This window comes from Leptosomus discolor, chromosome 10 (genome assembly GCF_034619465.1).
Source record: "Leptosomus discolor isolate bLepDis1 chromosome 10, bLepDis1.hap2, whole genome shotgun sequence".
NCBI classification, from domain to species: domain Eukaryota; kingdom Metazoa; phylum Chordata; class Aves; order Leptosomiformes; family Leptosomidae; genus Leptosomus; species Leptosomus discolor.
In genome coordinates this window covers 236,380-255,077 of record NC_141400.1, presented here as the reverse complement: position 1 = coordinate 255,077, position 18,698 = coordinate 236,380, and the positions used below count along the sequence as shown (strand labels likewise).

Sequence of the window (18,698 nt, the reverse complement as noted above, 5' to 3'; positions counted from 1 at the left end):
GACCCGCGGGCTCACGCCTCGCAGCCGGTGCCGTGCCGTGCCGTGCCCTGCCTCGCCCTGCCCTGCCCTGCCCTGCCCTGCCCTGCCCCGCTCCGCTCCGTCCGGCCCCGCACCGGCAGCCGTTCTCCGGCGGCGCGGCCCCGCGGCGGGTAGAAGGCAGCGGGCGGGGGGGGCGGGGCCGTACGGCCGCCCCGCCCCCGGGAAGGGCTTTCCCGGCCGCCACGGGGGGGTCCCGCCGGCTGGAGCCCGCCGGGGCTGGGGGGGAGCCGGGGGCGAGGGACACCCCCGCTCCGGGGCTGCCGGGGCTGCCGATGGGGATGGGGATGGGGATGGGGATGGGGATGGGGATGGGGATGGGGATGGGGATGGGGATGGGGATGGGGATGGGGATGGGGATGGGGATGGGGATGGGGATGGGGATGGGGATAGGGATGGGGATGGGGATGGGCTCGTTGGCCACCGGTACCGCCCGCCTGTCTCCGGGCTGGGGCACCCGAGGGAGCTGACGGTCTCCTGAGGGCTGCGCTGAAGAGGTGGCGCAGGGAACAGACTGGAAACCTTCCTGACCGGTCCCAGGCGGGAGGAGAGGAGCGGGGATAGCAGTGCGCGCCGGTTCGCCGGCTTCTGGGACCAACATGGGGCCTGGGAGGTTTTGGGAAGAGCGAGCGCACCCCGCAAAAAGAGTGTCAGGACCTGACAGTTCAGAGCTGAAACCTCCTCCTGGCCTTGGGGGTGGGGTGGCATCCTGACAGGTGACAGACTGCCAGCCACCCTGTGCTGGCGATGGGGGGTGGGGGTGGGGGGGTGTGGCAGCCTGAGGCGGTGGCAGAGACCCTTTTTGTCCACGAGGGCACCTTTGTGCCCCGATGGAGAGCCCGACTGGCTCAGTCATGGCTTCATCTCACAACCCTCTCCTAGTTGGCTGCTGTCCTTGTCTCCTGCGTCCCAGCCCGCAGCCTTTGTTTTTAGGGGCTGCCAGTGCTTCTCTGGCCCCTTCATCGCTCTGGCAACGGGTTGTTGTGTTTGGCCTCATCCTCAGCGCAGGTGATGGCCCAGAAACCGCCGCTGATGCCAGCACCGGGTGAGCGCAGAGTCTTGTCCCAGCTCACATTTGGGTCAGCTGTGGCCCCTTGCTGGTTCCTCAAGGTCCCTCAAGGTTTGGATTCAGCAAGGCTCATTAAATATTCCTGCCATTGTTGTCGCATCTCCAAGGAATACCGACGGATTTGGCAACATCCCCGCTCACACCCTCCTTCTTGCTCAGACTTGACTTTTGCAATTGTTTGCTGGATGTTTTTCCTTCCGCCTCCTCCGGCCATTGGCAGCCTGAACAGCTTTGGCAGCTCAGTGAGGCAGATCACTAGTGGCCTGGCTGAGGGGCTGTATCCCTGGGAAGCCCCACGCCGTGGCTCCCCGCTAGGGCCCTGCATGGGGATGGGATTTTACATCCTGCCAGTTGCCCGCCACGTCCCCGAGGCCAGGCATGCACGGGCAGCATGTGCGGGCAGCGTTTACCGGCTGACCTGGCACCTCAGGAGAGGGAGGCACCGGCTCACGTCAGCTGCCAGGGAGGCAGTTGGCACAGAGGGCTGGCAGCGGGTGAGGGGGGGTTTTGCAGGCTGCCGTTCCTGCCTGCCTCCTGCTGCCTGCCGCCCTGCCTCGGGCCTCGCTGCCTGCTCCTGCCTCTTCCTTTTGGCCTGCCACAGCCTCTGCAGCCGCCCCCCACCCACCTCCTGCAGCCACCCCCAGCCTACCTGCCTGTCCCCTGTTGCCAGCCATGCACCGTCCCATGCTGGGGGCTGTGCTGGGGCAGCCCCCATAGGCTGGGGAGGTGGACCCCTAGCAAGGTTTGGGTGCCCCAGGGCCTCCCCAGCTCTCCTTATCCATGGGTCCTGCTGCCGGGGGTCTCCCCGTGGTCCCCCCCACCCCATGCTGCAGCACCCACCCTGGGCTGGTATTGCAGAGCAAAGAGCCTGGTGGGCATGGGGGGCGTGGCTGGGAGGCAAAGGCCGAGGGCGAGGTAGGTGCCAGGATCTGGCCCCGTGGGCAGCATCAGTCCCCCAGGAGGGTGACCCTGAGGATCACTGTAACAGCGTTTGGGGACAGGAGGATAGGGCACAGGGCAGGGCAGGGGTGCAGGGCAGCCCACCAAGGCCACACCCAAGTGCCCAGGTCTCCACACGGGAGGGGGGGGATGGGTTGGGGAGACCTGTGGCAGCCCTGAAGTTGCGATAAGGCAGGCACGGCAGAGCCAGGGGACAGCTGGCCAGAGAGGTCCCCCCTCAGAGTGTGACCCCCGCCACCACCTGACCCCTGCCCCAGTGTCTGATCCCCCCTGCTGCATGGCCCCCTGCCATGCCACGCAATCCCCCCCGCCCCCATGTGAGCCCCCCATCATGTGACCCCCCCCCGCCATGTGAACCCCTCCATGCTGTGTGACCCCCTCCATGCTGTGTGACCTCAATGCCACGTGATCCCCCTTGTCTCACCCCTACCACACTGCAACCCCTTCCCACGCCATGCGACCTCCCCCAAGTTATGTGACTTCCAATGCAATGGGTCCTGCCCCATGGGACTCCCCACCCATGCTGTGGACCCCCACCATGCTGCACGACTGTACTACACCATGGACCCCCACCATGCCATGTGAATCCCTGTCACGGTGTGTGAACACCCATCGCTCCATGTGACCTCTGTCACACCGTGTGAGCCCCCAGATCCTGTGCCCACCCGCACTGCCACATGACCCCCCCAATACCCTGTGACCCTCCCCATGCCATGCACCCCCCAAGCTGTGTGCCTCCCACCCCCCACGCAGCCCCTCCCTCTCTGGGCAGCCTCCCTCCCTCCTTCATCCACCAGGGAATCACACCCCAGCAAAGCAGGATCTGGGCGTTGACCTCAGCTCCAGCCCTGACCCCTCCCGGGGCTCTGCCAACACCCTGTCCCCACCCCACACCTCTCCCAGAGGATCTGGAGGTCTCCAAGAAGCCAGGGGTGCCCTAAGCCAAACCCAGTGCCGCAGGGCCAGGGGATGCCTTGGCACCCAGGGTGCCCCAGTGTGGCTTCGCCCTCGTCATGCCACTGGCTGCTGCCCTCACCCCTCCTGCCTGTGCTAAAGGGGGGCAGGATGAGGCCGTCCCCCTTGGGCAGCTGCTGGTGCTGGAGTGAAGCTGGTTGTGGGGCTGGAAGGAGACCCAGGAGTCAGCTATGGGGCAGGGGATGGGCATGGGGGAGGTTTGGTTGTACGTCGGGATAGGGGGTTTGATGGGGAGGGGTGCACCCTCCCCGGCTGCCCTGGGGCTGGATCCAGCACTAGTGACTCCTCAGACTCAGCTCCCGGCCCATCCGACATGAGGCAGGTACCAGCACCCCAGGGACCCGCGTCCGCCCACCTGCACTCCCCTGAATCATGACTTCGGCCATGGTGGTGCCTGGCCCCACGCCAGGCTGCTGCTGGGTCTGAATCCCGCCTGGGGCCAGCAGGTTCCCGCACAGCCTGCCCGTGCCGGCTGGGTGCGTGGGGTGCCGGCTGCCGTGTTTGCACTGCACACAGCCCAGCTGTTTGTTTGCACGGAGCCCAGGGAGCCAAGCCCAGCCACAGTGGCGGCGGGCACGCCACAGGCAGAGCAAGTACGGGGCACTGCTCTCTGCCGCCTGCACGGTGCTGGCTGGGCCATCTCCCCATGCCCGGCGGGGTGACGCAGTGGTGCCCGCATCCTTCCTCCCCACACATGCTGTGATATCCACGCACCGGGATGGCCGCAGCCCTGGCCCTTGCCGTGAGCCCCATCACCAGCAGCCCCCTCTTGCCCCACTCTGGATTTCCTCAGCAGTGACACATCCGTCCCCAGCGCACATCCCCACATCCCCTTTCCCGGAGATGTGCCACGGGGCCATGCCACCCCTCCTGCCGTGGGCACAGGCACCCTGGCACAGGCACCAACGCTGCCACCGGCTACTCGCGATTGGCCTTGCCATCCCCTCGCCAAAGCCTCGTGGGGTGCAGGAGGGCTTGGGGACATGTTGTTTCCCCAAGAACACCAGTGCAGCTTTGTCCACCTGGGTCACTAGAAGGAGGCAGGGGGGTTCCCTGGTCTCTGGCCCAGGTGGGCGGCCAGGGGTGGCAGGACCTGGCCACGCTGGGACCCGCAGGCCTGGCCCTGGTGTTTTGAGATTGTTGTTTTGGGCTCAGCTCCTGTGTATTGGTTTGCAGCCCGCTTAAACCGGTTCACAGGTTTTATAAGGTGTGGGATGAGTGGGATCCTGTGAGTGCCAGCAGCAACGGAGGGGAGCCCATGCCTGTGGCTGCTGGTGCTGGTGGCCATGCGAGCCCACAAGCCTGGGGCGGCCAGCATGGCTCTCCGGGGAGCAGATGTCCGCTCACAGCCCAGACCAGAGGGGAGCAACCCCGAAGCTCCCTACCAGGCTTTTGGCTGTAGCATCTTCCCCTCCAGCACGGCCCCAGCGGCCAGACGAGCCAGTGCCACCCCGCAGCGGGAGGAGTGGGGGGACTCCACCTGCCCACTGCTCTTCATCCAGCTCAACCAGCTCCTCAGCACCCCGGCGGGGCTGGAGTGGAGAGAGACGGCCAGGTAGGCACACCCGCCATGGCCAAGCTGCCTGGTGACACTTTGGGAAGCCCAGTCTTCAACAGCCCAGCTCTGATGGAGCCCACGGCATCTCCCAAGGCTGGTGGTTCCTCAAGCTCAGCCCCAAAGCAGGGCTGCTCGCTGTCCTCTGCCCCCACTGCTTCTGCCTGGCTTAGGGTGATGCGTGTCCTGGGAGAGGGCAGGGTTCCAGGCAGTGGCCCTGCATGGGCACAGTGCCCTTGCTTCTGCTCCTGCCTTTGCTGCCTCTTCAAGGCTCCAGTGGCTGCCCCGGGGCTGAGACAGTGCTTTCACCCTGCCCAGGTCTGGCTGCCTGGCACGTCTGAGGAGGAGGCCAGATGGGGAGGTCAGGGCAGGTTTGGCTGGGGAGGATGGGGCCCAATGGAGAGGAGCTGGGGCCAGCTGGGTGCTGGTGTGGGGCGGGAGCATGGCCGGGATGTCGCCACGTGCCACATCACCCCTCGCAGCTTGGCAGGGGCACCAGGACATGGGCTGCGGGGGTCTGGGGGCAGCGATGGGTCTGTCCCAGACACTGGAGGGTCGGGGGGGGGGGGGGTGCAAAGCAACCGAGCTGCAGCTGTGATGGCTCTCCCCAGCACCCAGACCTCTTCCCCCCAGCATAGCTGCCCGTCAGTCGGACCCTGCTCTGCCGGGGCACACTCTCCCTGCGCAGTCCACCGAGCCACCCTGCAGCAGCGCGCCCACCCATGGGGACAAAGGGAAGCTCTGTCTGTGCCCAGCATTAAAATATTTGGCACAGCCTGAGCGTGGCAAACAGCTCAAGACACTTCTGTTTTGACTCCAGCAAGCGCTCCTAATGGCAAGAACCCCTAGTCCCAGCACAGCCTGGGGATGGGTGGGTTGGGAGCAGGCCGGAGGAGAAGGACTGGAGGACACTGGTGGGTGACAGATGGGACATGAGTTGGCACTTGGCACTTGCAGCCCAGAAAGCCAAGAGTCTCCTGAGCTGCATCACCAGCAGTGTGACCAGCAGGATGAAGGAGGAGATTGTCCCCCTCTGCTCCACTCTCCTGAGACACACCCCCCCCCACCCCGGGGCACTGCATCCAGCTCTGGGGTCCCCAGGACAGGACAGACATGAACCTGTGAGAGCAAGGCCAGAGGAGGCCACAGAAATGGTCCGAGGGCTGGGACAGCTCTGCTATGGAGAGAGGCTGGGAGAGTTGGGGGTGTTCAGCCTGGAGGAGAGAGGGCTCCAAGGAGGCCTTCTAGAGGTCTTCCAGTACTTGAAGGGGGCTTATAAGAAGGAAGGAGAGAGACTTTTTGCCATGGCCTTAGTGACAGGACAAGTGGCATCAGCTTTAAGACGAAAGAGGGTAGGTTTAGGTTGGACATGGGAAAAATGTTTTACAGTGAGGGTGGTGGGACACTGGGACAGGCTGCCCAGAGAAGCTGTGGCTTCCCCCTCCCTGGCAGTGTCCAAGGCCGGGTTGGATGGGGCTGGGAGGAACTTGGTCTAGCGGAAGGTGTCCCTGCCCATGGCAGGAACTAGGTGGTCTGTGAAGGCCCCTTCCAACCCAAACCCTTCTGTAATCCCACGGCTGGTGAAATCCCCCTGATGAGGAGATCAGAGCGAGGTGTGGGTCAGCGGGAATGGGGACATGACCGCTCAGGCTGCCCACCTGCCCCTGCTCCACAAGCCCACTGGAGCCCCCTCTGAGCCCCCTAAACCCTTTCCTGCTTGTGCCAGCCCCATGCCAAGCTCAGAGCTGGACCCAAGCTCCAGCTCCTGCTGCCTGGCATGGGCACAGGACTACCCTGCTGCTGACCCCACATATCTCCCTGGGCAGGTGGATAAAGTTTGAGGAGAAGGTGGAAGATGGCGGGGAGCGCTGGAGCACACCCCACGTCCCAGCCCTCTCCCTGCGCAGCCTTTTCCAGCTGAGGACATGCCTGCAGAAGGGGACAATGCTCCTGGATCTGGATGCCCCCAGTTTCAAGGAAATAATCGGTAGGTGGGAATACAAAGGTGACCTCCTGGGATGCGATGGTCACCAGAGAGCGACCAGGCCACCAGCAGGTCCTTATAAAAAGTACTGGTGCGTAACAGCTGAGTACCTGGGGTAGCTAGCTGCTGCTGCAGCAAAGCGGGGTTTTCCCTGGGCAGTCCCTCCCCGGGCAGCAAGGTGGGGGTGCTCAGGGGGGTCCCCCCCATCCCTGTTGCAGACAAGGCGCTTTCTGAGGAAGCAGAGCTGCAGCCTGAGCTGAGGGAGCGCCTGGCAGCCCTCCTGCTTCGCCAGCCGCAGCACCAGCCCACCAAATCCCTGCTGCGGCTCCTCGCTGAGCTCGGCCTCTCTTCCTGCCGAGGTAGGCATGGCACCTGACCATGGGTGGTGACATGGCTGTCCCACCATACACCCCTCCGCTGCCACCAGCCTGGGGCAATACCCATGCTGGCCGTTGGCTTGCGCGTGCACTTGCTGCTCGCTCCCTTTCTTTGCAGGGAAGGCCAAAAGCTGGCCTGAGGCCGGAGCCCAGCTCTCTGAAACGCCTCTTAAGGAGCAGGTAAGGTAGGACGAAGGTGGGCTGAGAGCAGCTGCTGTGTCCCGAGTGCCCAGCCACTGCACCCCTTTCCTTTCAGCTGAAGAACCGATTTAAGAGGAAGGTCCCACCGGGGGCTGAAGCAGCCCACGTTGCCGTCGGTGAAGTTGAATTCCTGGAGAAGCCCTTCACCACCTTTATCCGCCTCAGGCAAGGGACGGCCCTCGGCTCACTGGCCGAAGTTGCTCTCCCTAGCAGGTAAATGGAGCATGGCCCTGCGCCCTCCTTTGTCCCTGTGTCCCCACTCCCTCCTGCACAGGATGGGGCTTTGCTCGGTGAAAGCAAAGGGTACAGCACCCAACGCCATGTGCAGTCGCAGAACCCTGACTCGCTGCTTCTCCTCCTGCTTTTCACAGCTCCTTTAGGAGCATCCTGTGACAGGCTGAGAGTGAAGCATCTGTTGGGCAGCGTTGGGGGGACATCCCCTGGGTTATCCCCACCTGGGCTCTGCGTTCACCCTCCTCCTTAGGAGGGTCTGGATGCTCTCCACTTACTGCCCAGGAACATGGGGCCTCGTGGCTGGGAAGGGACTGAGGTTTGCGGGAGCCTCTTGTCCTCCCACTGCCCACGATGCTCTCCTGAGCGGTGTGGCTCTTGCGGCCATGTTGTGGTAGGGGGGAAAGGAGCAGGGCAGGGGGTGTTTCTTTCTGTGGTTGCGGAACGCACCGTCTAAAGCCATAAGGGGAACTGGTCAGTGTGCCCCTTGCGTTGGGGATTTCCTCAGGGAGCGTGTGGAGGAGGCAGGCCGGGATCAGGAGGGACAGTGCCATCTCCTGGTCATTCTGCCCGGAGCACCCATGCTCCAGGAGCTGGGTGGAGCAAGGCATCCAAAGCAAAGCAAGCCTCTCGCTCTTTCCTTGGTGGGAGACAGGTGGCGGGTCCCTGGGGAGCCCCCGCGGGTCTCAAGGGGCTCACGACAATCCCTTGCCCTGTATTGTCCTTCCCCAAGCAGGAGGGGAAGGAGAGCTTGTCCCTACCCATCCCTTTCCCGTCGTGCCATCCCCTTTGCCGGACACCTCGAGCCGTCCTGCAGGTACAGCTACCATCTCAGGGCCATCTCCCACCCAGGTCCATCTCTAGGATCTCAAGGTTTTCCCATTGCCTTGATGAAGATGCCTGGGTGAAAGCAATCCCAGGTGGCTACCGTCACCTCCTCACCCCTCAGAGTAGGCTCTGGGAGGCCTCCAGCACCGATGTACCACATCAGGGCTGCAGCAGGTTCTGTCAAGCCAGCTTCAGCCCCACTCATGCTGTCGGAGGAGTTTCCTGACCTCCCCTCTGTAGGTTTGCTCGGAGTACGATCACTAGAACTGCTCCGCAGCCTCAGGGTGCCAGGACTGTAACTGTTTTTGCCAGTTTTGGAAAGGAGTGGAGGGATTGGTTAAATATTTGGATGAGCTGTCTCTCTGGAGACCTTACTATTTTGCAGCACCCTCTGAGGTGTGGGATTTTAGCCATATTTCTTCAAGGCCCCTGAGCCCTCTTTCTAATCTCCTCCTGTGTCCCTGTAGTCCTACCAAACCTGCTGCCTGCGCAGCCAGCAAACTCTCCTTCCTGATGCTAATGCTCCTGCATCCTGTCTGCGAGCAACACTCCCATGGGCATGACCCCACAGACAGCCCCACCCCAGAGCTCAACCCCACAGACACCCCCAGCTGAGGATGTCTCCTTCTCTGCCCCAAAGACTTGTCCATCCCCCCCCCCCCCCCCCCTGCCGCCCGGGTTTCTGCAGACTCTGTGATCCAGCCAGGCTCCTGGTGTCCCATGGTCTCCTATGGGGTTTCCATGGGGTGGGCAGCAGACATGTGTCTTGTCTTCTGCCCCTGATCCCCACTTAGGGTGGCCACCCCTTAGGGTGGCAGTAGCCCCCCAAGCCTGCCCAGCTGCCATCCCCAGCATCCCCACAGCACTATAGTCTTCCCTGGGAGATGCTTTCCCTGGCGAGGAAAGGGCTGCTCAGGAGATGCACTGTCTCACCTGCAGGTTTGTCTTCATTCTGCTCGGTCCCCAAGCCAAAGTGAAAGCCTACCGTGAGGTTGGCAGGGCCATGGCCACGCTGCTGACAGACGAGGTGAGCCTGGTGCAGCACCCATGGGTGGGATGGGCCTGGGATGAAGCCTAGGCTGAGGACACCAGGGCTCCTCTCCTCTGCAGGCTATAGCAGGTGAGGCAGAGGATGGGGCAAGCTGGTGGCCTGCCTTGCCCAGGACAAGAGAACAAAGGTTTGGGGTGGGTCTGTAGGACGTAGGTGCACCCGTTGCACTGAAGGGAATGGGTGCCTTTCTCAGTGATGGCTGCAGGCTGGGAGGAAGGCTCTGAGTGGCTGAATGAATGCAGGGATGTGGTGGCTAAACCATGTTGTGTCCCTGCAGCTCTTCCAAAGGGTTGCCCGGCGGGCTGAGCACCGAGAGGACCTCATTGCAGGGATGGAGGCGTTCCTGGATGAGCTGACTGTTCTTCCTCCTGGGAAGTGGGACCCCAATGCCCAAATTCCTCCACCAAGCTGCCTGCCATCTCCGCACAGGAGGTAGGCTGGAGGGAGGGTCCTGGGTGGAGACCTCTGCCTGTGACAACAAAATCTCCATCTCCGTGGGGATGAAGACACCCAGGAGCAAACCTTTGCTATTGAGGTCCTCCCAGCCAAGCCCCTCTGCAGCTCCAGCTGATGACCACAGCTCTGGTCACCACTGCTGTTAGTCCTGCTGTCCCACTTGGCAGTGGACGGCAAAAACGCAATGTGTGCCCTTCAGGGAATGCTGGGGTTCAGCACTTGGATATGAAACATCCTCTGAGCAGGACACCTTCAGCTATACCCAGCTCCTCCACCAAAACCGGTCCTGCTAGGTCTGTCTCCAGGGCTTGCTGGAGGGGATCATGGTTGGGTTAGAAGGGACATTGGAAGACTGTCTAGTCCAAGCTCCCCATCTATCCTCCTCCTCCTGGTCTTTCTCCTCCTCCTCATTATTGGGGGATACATGAGGTCCCACCAGACCTGCTTGCATCCCTGTCTTCTCTCCATCCTCCCTGCCCCCTCATAGCATCCCCTAGATGCATCTGGGTCCTGAGGGCTCCAACCTGAAGCCTGTTGTCTCAGGCTCTGGTCTGCCACAGGACTGCCGTGCACCTGCCAGATCAGCACTCCCACGGCAATGGGGACATGGCAGCAGCTGGAGACCAAGCCGGCCCGGAGCACACATGTTCCAGGGAGGAGCTGGAGAGGACAGGCAGGTGGGTGCCTGGAAGGACAAGGGTGCTGGGAGGTGCAGCAAGGATGCTGAATTTAGGGCAGGGCGCTGACTCTCCCCAGCACCTGGGGCCACCACGTCCAAACCACTCTGGGCTGGTGTCTCCCCGGGAAGGGACCGTCCCCTGCCTTGCAGCTCTCTCAGGGGGTGATGGCCAGCTGAGGGGGCTGCTCTGAGACTTCCCTCTGCTGCCCCAGGCTTTTCGGGGGGCTGCTGCAAGACATCCGGAGGAAGGCGCTGTGGTACGGCAGTGACTTCTCTGATGCCCTCCACCCCCAGTGCCTCTCGGCAGTGCTCTACATCTACCTGGCGACAGTCACCAATGCCATCACCTTTGGGGGCATGCTGGGGGACGCGACTGCCAACATTCAGGTAGGTGCGGCCGTGGGGTGCCCCACACCAACCCCACTCGGCCCAGCCCACAGGTCTCCCGGTGCCCACCTCCCACCGGTGCCCAGGGAGCCAGTGGTGCCCCTGGGGGATCCTGAGCACAACCCAAATCCTGCATCCTTCCCTGGCCTCTGTAGTGCCCCAGCGCTGACCCTGCACCCTGCAGTGCAGGGAGGTGCAGGCAGCTGCCTGCAGCTGCGCTGCTGCAGGGGACAGGCCTGGGACCCTCACCTCTGCGACATACCTGGCACCTGGCACCCCTCCCCTGCATTTCAGGGGGTGTTGGAGAGCTTCCTGGGCACGGCCTTTGCTGGCTCCATCTTCTGCCTCTTTTCTGGCCAGCCGCTGACCATCCTGAGCAGCACTGGCCCCGTGCTGGTCTTTGAGCGCCTCCTCTTCTCCTTCAGCCAGTAAGTACCCTGCCAGGGATGGTTCCTCAGGCCACTGTCCCCTGGTTGGGGCATGGGCCATTGTCTTGTCAGCCAGGGGTTGTTGTTGAGTCTTTGGGTCACCCTTTCCACCAGGGACCACAGCCTAGACTACCTGGAGTTTCGCCTCTGGATTGGGCTCTGGGTGGCCTTTTTTGGCATTGTCTTGGTGGCCACAGAGGCCAGCCACCTAGTGAGGTACTTCACCCGCTTCACCGAGGAAGGCTTCTGTGCCCTCATCAGCTTGATATTCATCTACGACTCCCTGAAGAAGATGCTGAGTCTGGCAGACACCTTCCCCATCAACTGGCAGTACCGGCTGGACGACATCACCTCCTACAGCTGTGTCTGCAACTTGTCCAGTCCCGGTGAGCCCAAGCACCCGTGGGGCTGGCAGGGGGCAGGGGTCTGCCCCTTTGTGACTCCAGCTGGACCCTGCCTGGCTAGACAGGAGAAGGTGCTGGAGGAGGAGGAAGCTGCTCAATACCATCCTCACCTGCCCAACCACATCGGCACCTTCCTCCACTGCCCTCCATGCCACCTCTTCACCCGTCCCTGCCTTCTGGCACCATCCAGGAACTGGGCAGGGGAGCGCCAGGAGCAAGGAGACCTTTGATCTGGCTCTCATGGCTCTGGGATGGGGGATGCTAAAGGCTGGAGGTGGGCGCCTGAGTGGGTTTGCACTGCCATTTCCAGCCTGGTGTGTAAACTGGCGGGTCGTTTCTGGGGCCTGAAGACATGTCCACACCGATTCTGCAAATGGGGCCCACGCCGTGTACTGAAAGCATTGGTGTTGGGCTCAGCCGGGGACTGATGGTGCCTCTGGTGCTTCAGCCAAGCCCTTCATAGGGGCGTCCCCCCTGGGTGCTTCCCGGGCACCAGCTGGTGCTGGGGCCTCAGGGGTCTCATGGGGCCCCATCCAGCACCATGAACCCTTGGGGAGAGCCTGGAGAGCCATCCCAATGGCAGCACAGTCCCGGACATCCCTGATAGAGCGTCCCCATAGTGCTGGCACCCAGACCCCCCCCGTCCCCTTGCAGGTCACAGCTCCGCAGGGAATGAGACACTGCTCCCCTCCGCCCTGGCCGCCTGGCAGGTACAGCCCCTGCTCCCGGGCAGGCAGGCAAGGGACTGGGGTGGGCCCAAGGTGTCCATGCATGACCCCTCCTCGCTGCCTGCCCTGTCCCCACAGCCTCCCGCCGCCCCAGCTGGGCTGAGCAGGACCCAGTGCTTGGGTCAAGGCGGGCACCTCCTGGGGACCAGCTGCCAGTATGTGCCCGATGTCACCCTCATCTCCTTTCTGCTCTTCGGGGGCACCTTCCTCTCCTGCATTGTGCTCAAGCGCTTCAGGAATAGCCACTACTTCCCTGCGGGGGTGAGCATCCTTTGGCCACCCCAGTGGCATGGCATGGGGATGGCTCCGGGTGCTGCGACCCAGGGGTGCTCCTGGGACAGCCCCCGGCCTCAGCCAGCCCAGGCCAAGCACTCTCCATCTGCAGGTGCGGAAGCTGGTGAGCGACTTCGCCATCATCCTGGCCATCCTCACCTCCTGCGCTGTGGATGCCTCCCTGGGCCTGGAGACACCCAAGCTCCTCGTCCCCAGCGAGCTGAAGGTGCCAGCAGGGTGGACACAGCGCTGTCAGGGCGTGGGTCTGTGCCCTCCACAGTGGCCATCCCGCTGTGCTGCTGCCATCCTTGCCAGCACTGGGTCCAGCCCTATAGGGTTGCGGAATGCATCCCAGCAAACGAGAAGGGGTTGAACCACAGCTGATCCCACGCTCTGCAAATAATCTGGCTCACTCCCAGACTAACCACATCACGGTACAGCTCACGCTGGAGTGAGAGCCACAGGCTCAAGTCCGGGCTTGAGCTCCCCGCCCTGGGTGTAGAGTGGGGCTGGCAGCACCTCAGATCAGCCCGTGCTTGCCGCCGCCTCCTTGGGCTTGCCATCATAAAAGCCCAATGCCACCTCTTCCACTCACTCCTGGGAGCACGTGCCTGGCTCCTGGCTTGCAGTGCCCAGGGGCAACCCCCTGCCCTGCCACAGCTGGGGTGTCCCCCTGGGGGGCGGGTGGGTCACGCTGCCTAGGAAGACACACAGGATGAGAGAGGGTGCTCTTCCTCTCTCCAGGTGGAGCATCCCTGTGTGCCTGCAGGGCTCCAGCCTGGGTACCCGGGGCTGGTCCCATCACCCGGTTGTGCCACAGACCCCACAGGTGGGGGGCAGCTGCTGAGACCCTTCTGCTCTCTGCAGCCCACAAACCCAGCACGGGGCTGGATCATCTTCCCCTTTGGAGCCAACCCATGGTGGGTCTGCCTGGTGTCTGCAGTGCCTGCTGTCCTTGTCACCATCCTCATTTTCATGGACCAGCAGATCACGGCCGTCATCCTTAACCGCAGGGAGTACAAGCTGCAGGTGAGCAGGGGACAGGGGGTGGTCAAGACCCAGCCAACTGTGAGTACCCAGGTCCCAGCTGGACCCCGTGGGCCAGGGTGGCAGCCGGGGGAGAGCGGCACCCCGAACTGGCTGGCAAAGTGGGCAGATGCCACTGCTACCCCTCTGATGCTGTCAGGGAGACAGCTCACCTCCAGCCCCGCTGCCTCTCCCATTGCAGAAGGGAGCAGGCTTTCACCTGGACCTCCTCTGTGTCTCCCTCCTGATGGTTGTCACCTCCGCCACCGGCCTCCCCTGGTACGTCTCGGCCACCGTCATCTCCCTGGCACACATGGAGAGCCTGAGGAAGGAGAGCACAAGCTCGGCCCCCGGCGAGCACCCTGAGTTCCTGGGCATCAGGTATGCAATGAGCCTGGACCCCACTCTGCGGGACCCCGTGCCCATGGCTGCAGACCCAGGGGACAGGGAAGTGCCCATGCTGGCTGGCAGACCTGGCTTTGGGGCTGCTCGTGTCTCCCCTGGCATGCCACTGGTCCCCATGGCCATCAAAGCTGAAAAGGGCAGAGAACCTGAGGGCCAGGAGGGCAGGCAGGGGCTGCGGGCTCCCGAGCAACCCCGGGGCACCTGTGACACCTGCACTGCCGCCTGCAGGGAGCAGAGGCTGACAGGCCTGGCCGTCTTCATCCTGACGGGGGTCTCCGTCTTCATGGCACCTGTTCTCAAGGTAGGGAGCCGGGCTGCTTCGTTTATCCTCTTTTCCAAGGGGGGGGGTGGGGGGGGGGTGGCCACACCCTGCAAGGCTGCGGGTTCCTAACCCTGCTGTCCCTTGTCCCGTTGATCCATCACGGGAAGCCTGGCTGGGAGGTAGGGAGCTGCACACTGCGTGGGAAGGGGCTGGGCAAAGGGTTTGGCTTGAGCACCGCAGGATGGCCATCACGCCAGCACGCTGCTGCCCCGTGTCAGCTGGCCAGCCTCCCTGTGGGCATCGGGGTCCCCAAACACACCCCACCACTACCCTCCACATCACCACAGGGAGGGCTGAGCCTGGCTGGTGTTGGCTCTCACCTGCGTCTTCTTCCACATTAGGCAGAACCACCGCAGTGCACTCTGGCCACATCTGGATTATGTGGGGGCAGGCAGGAGGTCCCTTTTCCTCCATCTCTGTCCTCACCTCTGAAGATGGCCTTGTAAAGCCTTTGATATGTTCCTCTACATCATTCTTACCTCTAAATTGGAAAGATGATTGATGGATGGACTGTTAGATGGATCAGAAACGGGCTGGATGGCCATGTCCAAAGAGTTAGTCAGCGGCTCAATATCCAAGTGGAAACCAGTAACGAGTACTGTCCCTCAGGGGTCCCTACTGGGATGAATACTATTGAGTAGCTTCATCAACGACATAGACAGTGGGATCGAGTGCCCCCTCAGCAAGTTTGCCAATGACCCCAAGCTGAGTGGTGCGGTTGACGCTCCTGAGGGACGGGAGGCCATCCAGAGGGACCTGGACAAGCTTGAGAAGTGGGTCCGTGTGAACCTCATGAGGTTCCCCAAGGCCAAGTGCAAGGTCCTGCACCTGGGCTGGGGCAAACCCCAGTATCACTACAGGCTGGGGGATGAAGGGAGTGAGAGCAGCCCTGCTGAGAAGGACTTGGGGGTGCTGGTGGATGACATGAGCCGGCACTGGGCACTTGCAGCCCAGAAAGCCAAGCATCTCCTGAGCTGCATCACCAGCAGCGTGGCCAGCTTTAAGCCGAAAGAGGGTAGGTTTAGGTTGGACATGGGAAAAATATTTTACAGTGAGGGTGGTGGGACACTGGGACAGGCTGCCCAGAGAAGCTGTGGCTTCCCCCTCCCTGGCAGTGTCCAAGGCCAGGTTGGATGGGGCTGGGAGGAACTTGGTCTGGTGGGAGGTGTCCCTGCCCAGGGCAGGGGCTTGGAACTAGGTGGTCTGTGAAGGCCCCTTCCAACCCAAAACCTTCTGTGATTTTGTGGTAGAAAATCCAGAGACCAAGCCTGCCTAGTCCTCCTCCTCCCTTTGTGGTGGGTGGTGAGATACAGGGCAGTGAGGGGTGTCTGTGGGCTTCAGGAGCCTCCCCCATGGTAACACTTCTTCCTTCCCAGCACCAGGAGGAGCCTGGCTTGGTCCTTCACGCAAGGACCCAACTCTTCTTACAGTCCCCCCTGCCATACCTGTGGCAGCCCCAGGACTAGAAGTTACCTCCCACCTTGGGCATGTGGGTCAATGCTTCCTCCCAAACGGCCCTTGTGTGATGCCGGGGAAGTCAATCCAGCCCCGGGCAGTCCCCGTGACCCAGGTGGAATGCACGGGGAGCAGCAAGAGACCCCCGCTCCCTCCTTGCCTGCCCAGGCTTGGGAGAAAACCAAACCATGCTGAGCCACACAGAGGGCAGGGGCCAGTTTACAGTGGCGGAGGAGGTAAAAAAGAAAGCAGTGCACCAGGGAGGCAGGACCCCCTGGCATTTATAGATTCTGAGCCACAAGCCACATCTCCAAGAGGCTTGCAGTCGCGTTCTCCGCCACCAGCCTGGATTTCTTCCATGATGTACTGGAAAACAGGGCATGGAACTTGGTTCATGTTTCCCCTCTCTGAAGACTGTGATGTCCTCCCTGCACAAGCAGCGTAGCTGGGAGCACGTCCAGGCTTTAAAACCCTCGAAGCCATAAGACAAGCAAAAAGCCATGAAATTAAACTGGGCTGTTGGAAATGAAGGAAGCGACTGCTGCGGCCACGCGCGTAGGCTTTTACAGAGGAGAGGACACGAAGCGAGTGCAGCCACCTCGGGGAGTCGTGCCCTGATTGTGCCCTGCTGACCCCTTGCCCCGCTGTTTTGCAGCACATCCCGATGCCGGTGCTGTATGGGGTCTTTCTGTACATGGGGGTGGCGGCACTGAACAGCATCCAGGTGAGCAGGGGCTGTGCCAGGGGGGGTTGGTGGGGCCTGTTTTGGTTGATACCAGCTCTCACTGTGCAGCAGAGCCTGGACTTTAGCTCTGCATGATGTGCAGCCTGGCATGGGTCTGTCCCCAGTCAGGCCCAGGACAAGGAGGGACAGAGGGACCTTTCTGGGGCAGAGGAAAGGAAAAGGGAGGTGTCTGGGATGCTGAGTGTGAGCAACTTCTGCATTGATGGATCAGGTGGTTTGGGAGAAGAGGAGGGACCCGTGGATAACCCAGACTTGTTCTCAAAGCCACAGGGACATCCCTGTCTGGGAGCCAGAGGTGGAGCTGGGACATGCTGGTCCTTTGGTCCTGGCATTGCTGCTGATGTGCCAGCTCTGTTACTCACCCGAGAAACCCACGGAGGGGAAAAAACATCCCCACTCCAGAAACATCTGCCCTTTTTTCCCTCCAAACAGTACATTTTCCTTTAAATTACCCTGCTCTGGGAAACCCCCTTCCTTCCTCCCTCTGCTTGGGGAACCAAGGGTTGTGCACTGCCAAAGGCAGCAGCAGTTTCCTGCATGCAAGGAGGTGAATCAAGGGGTTGTTATCTCTCAATTAACTCTTTAAGACCACCTTGAGTCCTTTCAAGATGTCTGCCTGGAAAGTGCTCCCCTGGCCTGGGGCAATGGGGGTGCCAAGACCCCTTGACTTGCAGACAAACTCACCTGCCCAGGCACCATGCTGGCAGCCAGCGCAGACGGCAGGAGGGCAAAAACAATGGCAAAAAGCCATCCTGCCAGCCCTGGTCCCAACAGGGGGGTGGGTGAGAGCTGTCTGAGAGCTGGAGGTGCCTGACCCACATGCCATCCTCTCGCTACAGCTCACGGACCGTGTGCGTCTGCTCCTGATGTCAGCCAAGCACCAGCCAGACCTCACCTATCTCCGCCATGTGCCCCTGCGCCGGGTGCACCTCTTCACCGTCATCCAGCTGCTGTGCCTGGCCCTGCTCTGGGTCCTCAAGTCCACCATGGCCGCTATTCTCTTCCCAGTGATGGTACGACGTCCCTTTTAATTGGGCAGCACTGCTTTGGTGCTGGGTGCTGCCCCCACCTGCCCTGAGCATCGCAGGAGCCTCCGCACTCGCCTTGGGCAAGGAATGGGGGCGCTGCCCTGGGTGGGGGCGCATGGCCTGGCAGGTGGTGTCCATGGGTGCTGAGACCCCCACGGACTGGCAGGGTCCCTGCAGGGCTTTGCCACCAGCTGTCAGCTGCTGGGTTGGGACTGGTGGGTCCGTCACTGCTTTGCAGGCGTTGGGCAAGCATCGTCCCCTGGGACCAAGCCAGGAGAGGCGACACGCCACCTCCCTGGCATTTACCAGGGGGGTGAGGGGGTGTGACAGGGACCACGCTGCCTGTTCCCTGGCCCCCAGCCCCAAGCGCTGCGGGATGCTGACCCGTACTCCGCCCTGGCCCCAGCTGCTGGCTCTGGTGGGGATCCGGAAAGGGCTGGAGCGGGTCTTCTCCCTGCACGACCTGAGCTGGCTGGACAACCTCCTGCCCGAAGCGGCCGGGAGGGAGCCCGAGGGGAAAGAGCCCGGGAAGCAGATGGAGGAGGAAGGTAGCGGCGAGGAGGTAGGTGGTGTCCCGGGCCCTGCGCTCTGCCGCAGCCGTCTCCGAGGATGCTGCACGGAGCCGGGCTGGGCCCCAGCTGCCCGGTGGGGCGGGAGCTGGCGGCAGGGCGGCAGCAGGGCCCGGGGGCACTGCCAGCCTTGTCTCCTCTTGCTTCTCCCTGCAGTCCGAGCCGATGCACCGCCAGGGACCCGAGATCAACATCTCTGTGAATTAGGGCGGCAGCCGGGCCACGGGGCGAGGCGCGGGGGCCGCCCGCCCGCCCCCCCCGAGTGGCAGCGGACCGCCGCGGACCGGCCGGGCCAGCGCCGCCGCGGGCAGCGGCGTCTCCCGCCGGGCCGGGTTGCCCAAGGCCCCGCCCGGCCCGCGATGGGGCACCCTCGCCCCCTCCCGCCTCTTCCCGCCTCTTCGCGCGTCCGGCCCCGCCCCGCCCGTTGCCAGGCCAAAGCCGCCCCGCCCCGCCCCGCCCCCGCCGCTGCCCCGGGCCCGGCAGCGCGGACAGAGGCCACGTGTCCGCGGCGATGCCGTCACGGCGG

At 62.9% G+C, this 18,698-nt stretch overlaps 1 protein-coding gene across 1 annotated transcript; it reads left to right on the top strand.

Annotated features, from left to right (window-relative positions):
• The first annotated feature begins 4,326 nt into the window (after nt 1–4,326).
• SLC4A9 (solute carrier family 4 member 9) lies at nt 4,327–18,379 on the top strand. The gene is made up of 21 exons (XM_086470725.1): nt 4,327–4,595; nt 6,422–6,582; nt 6,798–6,938; nt 7,075–7,136; nt 7,213–7,370; nt 9,156–9,243; nt 9,545–9,699; nt 10,284–10,400; nt 10,615–10,789; nt 11,084–11,217; nt 11,332–11,603; nt 12,276–12,331; nt 12,428–12,610; nt 12,735–12,848; nt 13,490–13,651; nt 13,851–14,029; nt 14,282–14,354; nt 16,486–16,554; nt 17,415–17,588; nt 18,010–18,165; nt 18,329–18,379. The coding sequence occupies exons 1-21, from the start codon at nt 4,327–4,329 to the stop codon at nt 18,377–18,379; spliced, it is 2,949 nt and encodes a 982-aa protein (XP_086326851.1).
• The last annotated feature ends 319 nt before the right edge of the window (nt 18,380–18,698 follow it).